A 12,308-nucleotide genomic window follows, 5' to 3' on the forward strand; every position below is an offset into this window, starting at 1 on the left:
AAATCGTGGATGCGCTGGCGATTATTTTCCAGAGTTCAATAGAATTGGGGTCGGTTCCTGAGGATTGGAGGGCGGCTAATGTTGTGCCACTTTTTAAGAAGGGTGGGCGGGAGAAAGCAGGAAATTATAGACCAGTTAGTCTGACCTCCGTGGTGGGAAAGATGCTGGAGTCTATTATAAAGGATGAAATTACGACACATCTGGATAATAGTAACAGGATAGGACAGAGTCAGCATGGATTTATGAAGGGGAAATCATGCTTGACTAATCTTCTTGAATTTTTTGAGGATGAAGATGGACGAGGGAGATCCAGTGGATGTCGTGTACCTGGACTTTCAGAAAGCTTTTGATAAAGTCCCACACAAGAGGTTAGTGAGTAAAATTAGGGCGCACGGGATTGGGGGCAAAGTACTAGATTGGATAGAGAATTGGTTGGCTAATAGGAAACAAAGGGTAGTGATTAACGGCTCCATTTCGAAATGGCAGTGGGGTACCGCAGGGATCCGTGCTGGGACCGCAGCTTTTTACAATATATGTAAATGATATAGAAGATGGTATCAGCAATAACATTAGCAAATTTGCTGATGACACAAAGCTAGGTGGTAGGGTGAAATGTGATGAGGATGTTAGGGGATTACAGGGTGACCTGGACAAGTTAGGTGAGTGGGCAGATGCATGGCAGATGCAGTTTAATGTGGATAAATGTCTGGTTATCCACTTTGGTGGCAAGAACAGGAAGGCAGATTACTACCTCAATGGTATCAAATTAGGTAAAGGGGCTGTTCAGAGAGATCTGGGTGTTCTTGTCCACCAGTCAATGAAGGCAAGCATGCAGGTACAGCAGGTCGTGAAGAAGGCTAATAGCATGCTGGCCTTCATAACAAGAGGGATTGAGTATAGAAGCAAAGAGGTGCTTCTGCAGTTGTACAGGGCCCTGGTGAGACCACACCTGGAGTACTGTGTACAGTTCTGGTCTCCAAATTTGAGGAAAGACATTCTGGCTATTGAGGGAGTGCAGCGTAGGTTCACGAGGTCAATTCCTGGAATGGCAGGATTGCCTTACACGGAAAGACTGAAGCAATTGGGCTTGTATACCCTTGAGTTTAGAAGACTGAGAGGGGATCTGATTGAAACGTATAGGATTATGAAAGGACTGGACACTCTGGCAGGAGGGAACATATTTCCGTTGATGGGGGAGTGCCGAACCAGAGGACACAACTTAAAAATACGGGGTAGACCATTTAGGACAGAGATGAGGAGAAACTACTTCACCCAGAGAGTGGTGGCTGTGTGGAATGCTCTGCCCCAGAGGGCAGTGGAGGCCCAGTCTCTGGATTCATTTAAGAAAGAATTGGATAGAGCTCTCAAAGATAGTGGAGTCAAGGGGTATGGAGATAAGGCTGGAACAGGATACTGATTAGGAATGATCAGCCATGATCATATTGAATGGCGGTGCAGGCTCGAAGGGCAGAATGGCCTACTCCTGCATCTATTGTCTATTGCCTATTGCCTGATGCTCCTCCTTCACTTTGTATGGTTTTGGGCCAATGATTCCCAAGTCTCTGTGGGAATGCTGCACTTTGCCAGTGAGGCCTTGAGGATATCACTGAAGCACTTACTCTGTCCAGTAGGGGCTCACCTGCTGTTTCAAAGCTAGGAGTAGAGCACCTGCTTGGGGAGTCTCATGTCAGTCACACAGATAGCGCACCCAGCTCATCGTAGCTGATCAAGCGTGGTCAATGCCTCGATGCTGGGGGCATTGGCCTGGTGAAGGATGTTGGTTTAGGTGCATCTTTCTTCCCAGCGAATTTGCAGGACTTTGCACAGACAGCATTGATGGTACTGCTCCACTGCCTTGAGATGTAGACAGTCTACATCTCAGAGCCATATAGGAGGGAAAGAACTACCACAGCTCTGTAAACCATGACCTTGGTGTCTGATCTGACGCTCTTGTCCTTAAACCCTTTTTCTCGGGCAGCACTAGCACAGTGAAGCAAATGGGACCAAATGTTATGGGGAGAAAGCAGGATTAGGCTATTGAGTTGGACAATCAGACGTGATCGTGAAGAATGGCAGAGCAGGCTCAAAGGGCCAAATGGCCTCCTCCTGCTCCTACCTTATGTATCAGTGCTAGATCTCTTCATCAGTAGCTGCTTTGGCTGACAGGATACTCCTGAGGTAAAGGAAGTTATCAACATTCTCGAAGGTCTCCCCAAAGAACTTGATGTGGTGGTTAGCTCCATAATGCCAGGCCAGCTTGGTGGAGGACTTCCATCTTCTGGATGTTCAGGAAGACACCATTGCTCTTATTTGCCTTCGTAAAAGATGCTAACAATAGTCTGGAGTACATCCTCTGCGATTGCACGTATGCAAGATTGTACATTAACAAGTGAATAGACAACATGTTGTTCCTTGACATTACATTGGAATATTGCAGCCAAACGGTTTGAGTACAAATGGAGCAGACAATTGAAACGGCAGGCAATTAGAAGCTCACTGTCGCACTGTGCACTTAACAGAGTTATTTTACAAAACAATCATCCAATTCTGATTAGGTGTCCGTCATGTAGAAGAGATCACATTTTAAGCAGTGAAAATATTATACCAGAAAGCACAGTTGAATCAGTTTCAACTGGAAGGAGTGAAGAGGGCTCTAGATAGTGAGGAGGGTGAAGTACGAGGATAGATGCTGTATCGCCACCACTTTTCTAAGACGGTGTCTCGAGAAGGGGACAGAATATTGGGGGTGATTGAGTAATGGACCTGTGTGTCAGAAGGAACAGTCCCTAAGAAATGCTAAAAAGAAATGGGAGGGATAGGTACATGCGACAGTGGTATGTTAGAAACGGCAGGTGATCTGTTAAATGCAGAAGTTACTGGGATGCAAGGTGAAGACAAGGGAGAGGGTTTCATGGTTCTGGGGAAATGGAAATAGGGTGAGAAATAAAATGAGTTAACTCAAAGCCCTGTCAATTACAGTGAGGGCAAATTCCCAGGTGAGAAAACAAACATGCCAGTGTGCAAGGCTACATTAGTAGAACAGATGCAATGTAGACAGGGAAACTGGGAGATTAAATTTTAAAAAAAAGCATGCTTGCAGGAGATGTGGTGTGAGGAAAGGTAGTCAAGGGAGTTAATGGGCTGATTATGAATTATTGTGATTATCGCCATTTCTATGGTTAGGCTGAGAAGTCAAGGAAGAGAAGACTCAGAGATAAGCAAGGTAAAGGCAAGAGAAGTTTGGAAATTGAAGGGACAATTGATTAAATTTTCCAGTTCTGACCAAGAGCAGGAAACAGCACCAACAGTCAGTGTGCTAGGATAGGGGAAGTGAACAAGGGATTTAAAGTAGGACTGGAACAAACAATGTTCCACATTCCCCACAAAATAAGTCAAGCAGAGCCAGCAGGAGAGCAGAATAGAATCCCTACGGTGCGAAAACAGATCCTTCGGCCCAACAAGTCCACACCAACCCTCCAAAATGTAACCCACCCAGACCCATTTGCCTACTCTATATTTACCCCTGACAATGCACCTAACCTATACACATCCCTGATCACTATGGGCAATTAGCATGGCCAATTCACCCAGCCTGCACACCTTTGGACTGTGGGAGAAAGCCGGAATACCCAGAGGAAACCCACGCAGACACGGGGAGAATGTGCTAACTCCACACAAACAGTTGCCCAAGGCTGGAATCAAGCCCAGGTCTCTGGCACTGAGGCAGCAGTGCTAACCACGGAGCCACTATTCGGAGAAATTAAACAATTTCTCACATGACTCTGCTCAATGTGAGAAATGTTCACTCAGGTGGAGAAAGGTAGTACTGGATTAGTGGTGCTGGAAGAGCACAGCAGTTCAGGCAGCATCCAACGAGCAGCGAAATCAACGTTTCGGGCAAAAGCCCAGGGCTTTTGCCCGAAACGTTGATTTCGCTGCTCGTTGGATGCTGCCTGAACTGCTGTGCTCTTCCAGCACCACTAATCCAGTATTTGATTTTCAGCATCTGCAGTCATTGTTTTTACCCTGGAGGAAGGTAGTGTTGGATCGAGACTGGCTCAATGTAACAGGACTTTCTGTATTCAATGAAGGCAAGAACGCCAAGTGCTGCCATCATCACCCTAGATACTTGCGACGTCATTTTCAAGGAACTATGTACCTTCACCCCTATGTGTTTGTGTTCAACAGCATTCCCCGGGGCTCTACCATTAATTGTGTAAAGCCTGCCCTGGTTTGCCTTACTAAAATGCAACACCTTACATTTTTCTGAATTAAACTCCATCTGCCATTCCTCGGCCCACTGACCCAGTCGATCAAGATTCCATTGTACTCTTAAGACAACCTTCTTCGCAATCCACAAACCACCAATTTTGGTGTCATCTGCAAACATACTAACTATACCACCTAAACTGTAGTCCAAATCATTTATATAACTGATGATCAACCATGGACCCAGCACCAATCCTTGTGGCATATTGCTGGTCACAGGTCTCCAATCTGAACAACAACCCACAATCACCATCCTCTGTCTCCTACCATCAAGCCACTTTTGAATCCATTTGGCAAGCTCTCCCTGTAGACATCTTCCACTCTGCCTTCATCTGTCTTCTTGGTTAAAAAATTCAATAATTTGAGAGACATGACTGCCCATGCACAAAGCAATGCTGACTATCCCTAATTATTTCTTGTCTTTCTAAATGAAGATCCTATCTCCTATTTGTTTAGGGTCTCATGTATCTCCAAACATAGACAATCTCAATAATCTTTCAGGGGCCCTATTCCCTAGCTACTCTTTTGCTTTTAGTGTACTTACAGAATCTCGGAATTCTCCTTTACCTTATCACTTGTCTATGCTACCCCTCAATTACTACAAAGAATACAGCATTAGATTCCATATTGTTATAAAGTTGGAATCTAAAATATTAATTTATCATGTTATTAATTGGGCATATATCCTCAATCTTTTGGAAAGAGCGCCACCGCCTCACAGCGCCAAGGACCCGGGTTGAATTCCGGCCTCAGCTGACTGCCTGCGTGGAGTTTGCACATTCTCCACTTGTCTGCGTGGGTTTCCTCCTGGTGCTCCAGTTGCTTCCCACAATTCACACATATGCCAGTTAGATGAACTGGCCATGCTAAATTGCCCATAGTGTTTAAGGATATGTAGGTTAGCCTGGGGTAAATGTAGAGTAGGAGAAAGTAAGGACTGCAGATGCTGGAGATCAGAGTGAAAATATGTTGCTGGAAAAGCGCAGCAGGTCAGGCAGCATCCAAGGAGCAGGAGAATCGACGTTTCTGTAAATGTGGAGTACTAGAGGAATGGGTCTGGTTGGATTACTCCTCGAAGGGTCAGTATGGACCTGTTGGGCCAAAGGGCCTGTTTCCACACTGTAGGGATTCTATGATTCTATAATAGAAAACCAGAGAGCTGCTGGGTCACCACACTAATGGTTGGAAATTTAGTCAAATTGGATGTCTGCTGTGGAGAGGACACAGTGAAAGTCAGGAAAATGGAAACTGCGGAAGTAGCAAAGGACATCAGAAAGATCATGATTGAAGGTGGCAAGTGATAGCGAGGGAGGGGAGGGGAAAAAACATCACAGAAAGAATTGAGTTCTATGGGGAAAAAGAAACAGATTGGAGAACAGATCTCTAAAGACAAGGACGACAGTGACCATCTTAGAAAAAAAATGGTTTGATGTTCAATGTTGTTATTATTATCCAATTGGAACAGCATCTCTTTCAATAAAAACTTTTCTGATTCAACAAAATGTCAACAATTTACCCTTATTTTTGGACATCAGATATCGGTAATGGGTCTGCTATTCCCAGAGGCGTCTTCACTGTTTCCATCTTGCCCGATTACCATTTCTTTTCCCTTGTACGATCATCCCATGTTGTTCAATTCTCCTGCCCATCAACCCTCGATTTTGCATTTTGTTCCTTTTCCTTATTTAAAAATTGTTTCATCTTTAAGGGAGTGGCAGTTCAGATGAATGTTAACAGTTGTTTCTCCCTCCGGAGATGCTGCCTGACTTGCTGAGAATTTCTAGCACTTTCCAAGTAAAGTTGGTTAAGTTTGGGGTGAAGACTGTAGTGCTTTCAATAGTCACCCTTTTTGGAAAAACAGACAAGTAGTAGGATATTGACATGGTTAATATAGGCAGTGGCCCCAAGCCTTTCAGACATGTTCAAAGGCCAGTTCGGCAGACAGTGAAATCGGAATTCAATAAAATCTGGAATTAAAAATTAGCCTCATGTTGGCCGTGCAACCAATATAGTTTCCAAAAAAAATATAAAAACCCTACCTAGCACAAAAATGTCTTTCAGGGAAGGAAATCTGCCAACCTTACAGTGAACCAGCCAAGCAAGCCTCTCAATTGTATCAAACCACTACAAAGTCTAAAGAAAGGAATGAAACTGGACACACAACCTGGCATCACGCTCAATATCAAAAACAGCAATCAGACCCTGTTGAACTTGCAAAGTATTCCTAGCTTTCTGATAAAATAGGGAGTGCTATCCCAAAAACTAATTAAGCAACTGCCTGACAATCATACTCATGGAATGATACCTTACAGATAAAGGCCCCAGTCACCAGCATCACCATCCCTGGGACAGAAAGTACCCAACAGCAGTAGAGAAACACCAGAAGTGACAACATGGTAATATACAGTTAGGAGGAAGTTTCCCAAAGGAGTTCTCAACATCGGCTCCAGATCCAATGAAGTCTCATGCATCTGGTAAAAGGGTGGATACTGATATTGCCTGATTATCATAAACGACCTTGAATCAATATTCTCCATGTTGAACACCATTGGCAAGAGCATAGAATGTACTCCGGGTGAAAACAGAGTAGCTCAGTAGCACTACTACTGATCATGCTGGACGCATCCTAAAAGGACATAGCTGGGTCTGTTTCAGGTGGTAAGGAAACCAATATGAGGGAAAGACTTACCTGACCTCATTCTCACCAATCTGTCACAAATGTATCTGCCCAGACCAGTACCCATGGGAGTGACCACTGCACATTCTTTATGGAGAACAAGTCTACTTCACAGCAGCAGAATTCTATTTAACCATAATATTAACCTCACTCTTAGCATAAATCACCCAATTCAACTATTTTCAAATCTTGAAGCTGTATCATCAGTGCCGACTCATCTCTCCAAAACAAAAAAACACAGTTCAAAGAAACAACTTTGCAACTACGGTCCCATCCTGAGAGTCCGAATGTCTTTTCCCAATGCCTCAGTTACCATTCTACATCTGCCATCTGCTTGAATAAAGGAGCTCTTCCAGACTTGCCAGAACCAATTCCCAGATAATGACCTCATTAACATCCAATTTCTGCTATCTGTTTAAAACACAATACCCAGCATTGCCTCTATCGGGCCTTGCTGGTTACTTTTTCCCTGGCCACAAGAATGCTTTTCCTGGTGATGGAGAGATATTGAATAAAATTACTTGCACAATGGTGTTTTCACCAAGTCCCTGCACTTAGACACACAGGTGCTAAACACAACACTCCTCCCAGGGTTGCTTTGTCTGTAGGAACCCTCTTACCAAGGATCAGCCTGCACTTAACCTTCAGGCCAACCCTCACAAACAAAAAAAGGTGGTTTGATCGATTCTTTTCAGTTTACTGCAAATTGTACTAAAGCAAGCAAAGTGTTTTCAGCTCAGTACCAAAATTTTTTAAAAAACAGAAGTAAAAATAATGAGAAAAAAACAGGGAGGATTCTAATATGTTCACTATCACGATCAATCCAGGAGAGCAATCCTGGTTCAACGAAAGAAGCGAGAAGGCATGCCAGAAATAGCATCAGGCATACCTAAATGTGAGGTACCATCCTGGTAAGCTACTCAAGATTAGTTTTGCAAGAATTCGCAGCCAAGTGATTCCACCTACAACAAACCAGATCTAGGCTCTACAGTCCTGCACATCCACTTGTGAATGGCGGTGGGAAATTAAACGACCGACACAATGTGGTTCCACAAACATCCACATCCTCAATAATGGGGGCTCCCAGCACATTAGTGCAAGAGTAGTTCGATGCATTTGCATCCATCTTCAGGCAAAAATGTGGATTATCCATCTCAGCCCGTTACCAAGCTCACAGCTACCAGTCTGATTCATTCCATGTGATTTTAAGAAATAACTAAAAGGTACTGGAAATGAAGAAGCCTGGACTACATTCCACACATGCTCCAGAACTAGCTCTGCCCCAGCTGTACTGCTACAATATACTACGTGGGAAATTGCACGGGTTTGGTCCTGTGCACAAAAAGCATGACCATTACAACCTGGTCAATTATCACTCTAACAATATAATCTTGATCATCAGACACAGTGCTATCAACCAGCACCTTTTTATTTGCTGCTTAGGCCAGCATTCATTGCAGGTGCCAAATGGCCCAGAGGGCAGTTAAAACTCAGCCAATTTACTGACGGTCTGAAGTTAGATGTAGGCCAGACTAGATAAGGATGGTAGTTTCCTTCCTAAAAGACATTAGTGAACCAGGCTGGTTTTTCCAACAACGGTTGACAATTAGATTCAATTCTAGATTTTGTATTGAATATAAATTCCACCATCTGCAGTGACAGGATTCAAACTCAGGTTCCCAGAATATTACCTGGGTTCTGAATTATCAGTCCAATTATAAGACCAGTCGGCCATTGCCTCAATTAAGTCAGATTTAGCACAATAGGTGCCATTGACAAAATTCAGGTTCTGAAGTAGTCTCTATCCATGTGCAACAAGGCCAGGACAGTATACTTGCTTGAGCTGATAAGTTGCAAGTAACATTCACACCACATAAGTGTCAGACCAATGACCACCATCCCTTGTCATTCACGTAATGCAATACCATCAATGAATCCCCATTATTAGCATTAAAGTTGACCAGAAACTGAACTGGACACAAATACTGTAGCTAAGAATTCTGTGGTAATCAACTTACTCATGTCTTCTCAAAGCCTGCCCATCACCTACAAGTCACGAGTGTGGTGGAATACTCACCATTTGTCTGGATGGGTGAAGATCCATAAACATTCAGGAATCGTGAAACCATACAGCACTTGGCACACAAGCCACCACCTTTAACTTTGACATAAGAACATAAGAAATAGGAGCAGAAGTAGACCATCTGGCCCCCCAACCCTGCTCTACCATTCAATAAGATCATGGATCATCTTTTCATGGACCCAGCTCCACTTATTTGCCCGCTCACTATAACCTTCAATTGCGTTACTGTTCAAAAATCTAACTTTGCCTTAAAATATTAAACAAGGTAGCTTCAACTGCTTCACTGGGCAAGGAATTCTACAGATTCACAACCCTTTGGGTGAATAAGCTCCTCCTCAACTCGATCCATCATCCTTTTTAACCACTATTGCAAAGTGACAGCAGCATTTTCCATCAGTGCAATACAGCACAACACCTTAACCCCTTCAACAGCATCTTCCAAAAGTACACTTCACCCACCTAGAAAGGACAAGGGCAGCAGATACATAGGATCACAACCACCCTGCAAGTTCCCCTCCAAGCCATTCTGTCTTGGAACGATATCATCACTCCTTCACTGTTGTGGATCAAAAACTTGGTATTCCCTTTCTACTCTTAAAATTACCCAAAATTAGGTTAAACAGCCCTGATTGAGGAGGGGGCACTTCCTTTCTAAAAGCACCATGGGTGGCCCCACACATTGAGGGCTGCAACAAGGAGGTAGCTCATCGCCACCTTTCCAGGGCAGTTAGGAATAGGGAACAAATGCCAAGGCGATTTTTTCCTTTTTGTTCCTGGAATGCCTGGTTTAGATTAGATTACATTCCCTAAAGTGTGGATACAGGCCTTTCGGCCCAACAAGTCCACACCGACCCTGTGAAGAGTAACCCACCCAGACCCACTTCCCTGTCCTGTATTTACCCCTGACTAATGCATCCAACACTGAGTAATTTAGGATGGCCAATTCACCTGACCTGCACATCTTTGGATTGTGGGAGGAAACTGCAGCACCCAGAGGAAACCCACACAGACATGGTGAGAATAGGAAAACTCCACACAGACAGTTGCCAGAGGCTGGAATTGAACCTGGGTCCCTGTTCCATTCTGTTCCAGTATAAACAAAACTTCACATTTTAATTCCATAGCCTTTATAGAGAAAATACCTTGCATTTCAATTGATATTTGACCACAGAAACATTATTCAAGTCAATGGCCTTTGTTTATTTCACTTCCCCAGAAAAAACAGAAATAAAACAAATTCTTCTAAACAAGTTTTGCAGAATTGTTTCAAACCTTGACACAATATACCCTTATTAGAATATTTCATGCAATCGATGTCACAAAATTAATAGGTTCAGACTTATATTTGTTACTGGCCTCCAATACACACATTTTGAGGCAGGTTATGGAGGGCCAATCAATTCGAATTCCAAAAACTGGAACAAGGGATGGTGGGAATGTGCATCATTCAACATCTACACACACCTACATCCAGGATCAATGGACAAAAATGTCAAACAGGAGCCTATTCAAATTCTTGCTTCTGGCTAAACAAAAGTCACTAAAATGACTTGTAGCGTTGACCTACAATTTTGGGGGTAAAGATGAGCTGACTCAATCTAGAAGTCAAACCACAGTCATTAACTATATACAACACAATATCGTGCATTTACCCACTGAATCATTCATGGCATTGTTATCTGGCTCAGTTGACGGAGAAAAATCAGACTATAAAACAAATCATTTGAATATTACCTTTACCAAATAACCAAGAAAAGGTAAATATAGGCAGCAATTAAAACAAAACACACACAATGCAGAGACTCTTTACAAAGATAATATTAAATCTGCCACGTAAAATCTAGCCTTAGCACTAGGAATCAGTGAAGATCACACACTTTAGAATTATACAGATATGCTTCTTGTCCCATAATTCATCACCTCAATTGCATCTACCAGTTCAACTATTATATTGTTCAAAATACCCCCAATGGACAGAACTAAGTTCAGAAGAGCAAAAGTCATTTAACAGGTGTTACTTTCCCTCCACGATTCAAAATCAACAGTACAAACAAACCATATACCTACCATTGTGCCATGCTGAAATTTACAATGGAAGCTCGAAATGCAGAAGCATTAAAATTTAACATTAAACACAGAAATCCCACAAGTCGGAATAGATAATCGTGTCATTTATGCAGTGGTTACTGTACAAAAAGGATGCTCACATCTTTTCCAAAAACGTACAGCATACATTTTTCAAGGGTTTGTTTTATTGCACGCGTGAAACGATTTTACAGCTGAAATAAAACCTAGTTCAACACGATTTCCTACATTTAATATACCTTTCAACCAAAAAAAAACAGCAACGACATATGCATCAGAACATTCACGATAGAAACAACTATCGGACATTCAGGGACAGGTGTTCAAATCTCTGTCCCCAAACTAAAAACAAAATTATACCAATAGACATTTGTTACGACCGAATATGCACCTCTATCTACTCTTTTGCATGTACTTAAATTGTAGCATTTATGAATTGCATTGCCATTTGCTATTTTTTTTTAATTCAAGCTTGTGCTTCCCTGGACCCCACTTCGGTGCATTTGAAAAACTCGCTTGTCCAGAATGACAAGCCGGTTCTCGTCTGGCTGGAGAGAGAGAGTGGAGAGGCTGCAAGCGTGACCCAGTCCCAGACCCTCCCCCGCCACCATCCACCCCCGCCCCCCGCCAAGCCGGGTTGTCCCTCCTTGGCTGGAGATACCCCCCCGCCCCGCCAACCCAACCCAGGCTGTGACTGGAGTCACACACTCACATTTGCTGTATCTCCATTGTGTCCTCCGCCTGTTGCCGACTGCGCAGGGTGAGCTCGGCGCGCTGCACCATTCCACTCTAGAGGCGCGTGGGACGCCTCCCCGTGCCCCGCGCGCGCTCCATTGTCTGGCGCCGTCGCCCGGGTGGTCGCTGGGGCAACGCCGGCCGCTGCTCCGACTGCCCTCAGCCTGACTCTGAGGGGAAGAGGAGTAGGGGGGCAAACCGGGGAGAGGCGGCGCTTCCTTCAAACTACCTCCTCCTCCAACACCCCACAATGCTCCTCTCCTCTCCTCTCCTCCTCCTATTCCACACCCCCCCCCCCCCCGAAAGCATCCAGTTGCCTTCCAATTCCAACTTTTATTCCGCTCCCACTCTCCAAAGTGATATTTACCAGGTAATGGTGTGCCAGGAGCTCCCCCTGCCTTGGAGGACCTGCAAGAAGCAGCCCTGATATGGCAATTACAAGGGAAGTGTGGCAGTGTA

At 43.9% G+C, this 12,308-nt stretch overlaps 1 protein-coding gene across 2 annotated transcripts in view; it reads right to left on the reverse strand.

The window, feature by feature from the left end:
• Window positions 1–12,097, reverse strand: part of klhl2 (kelch-like family member 2) — a 149,762-nt gene extending 137,665 nt beyond the window's left edge. Inside the window, exon 1 of one of the 2 annotated variants that reach the window (XM_072576380.1) lies at window positions 11,827–12,097. In XM_072576380.1, coding sequence (XP_072432481.1) covers window positions 11,827–11,897 — 71 coding nt within the window. In that variant the 5' untranslated portion in view covers window positions 11,898–12,097. The remainder of the gene's footprint in view (window positions 1–11,826) is intronic. The other variant, XM_072576288.1, reaches the window with a different exon arrangement.
• Between the last annotated feature and the right edge of the window lie 211 nt (window positions 12,098–12,308).

Source organism: Chiloscyllium punctatum, chromosome 1, assembly GCF_047496795.1.
Source record: "Chiloscyllium punctatum isolate Juve2018m chromosome 1, sChiPun1.3, whole genome shotgun sequence".
Classification (NCBI taxonomy): domain Eukaryota; kingdom Metazoa; phylum Chordata; class Chondrichthyes; order Orectolobiformes; family Hemiscylliidae; genus Chiloscyllium; species Chiloscyllium punctatum.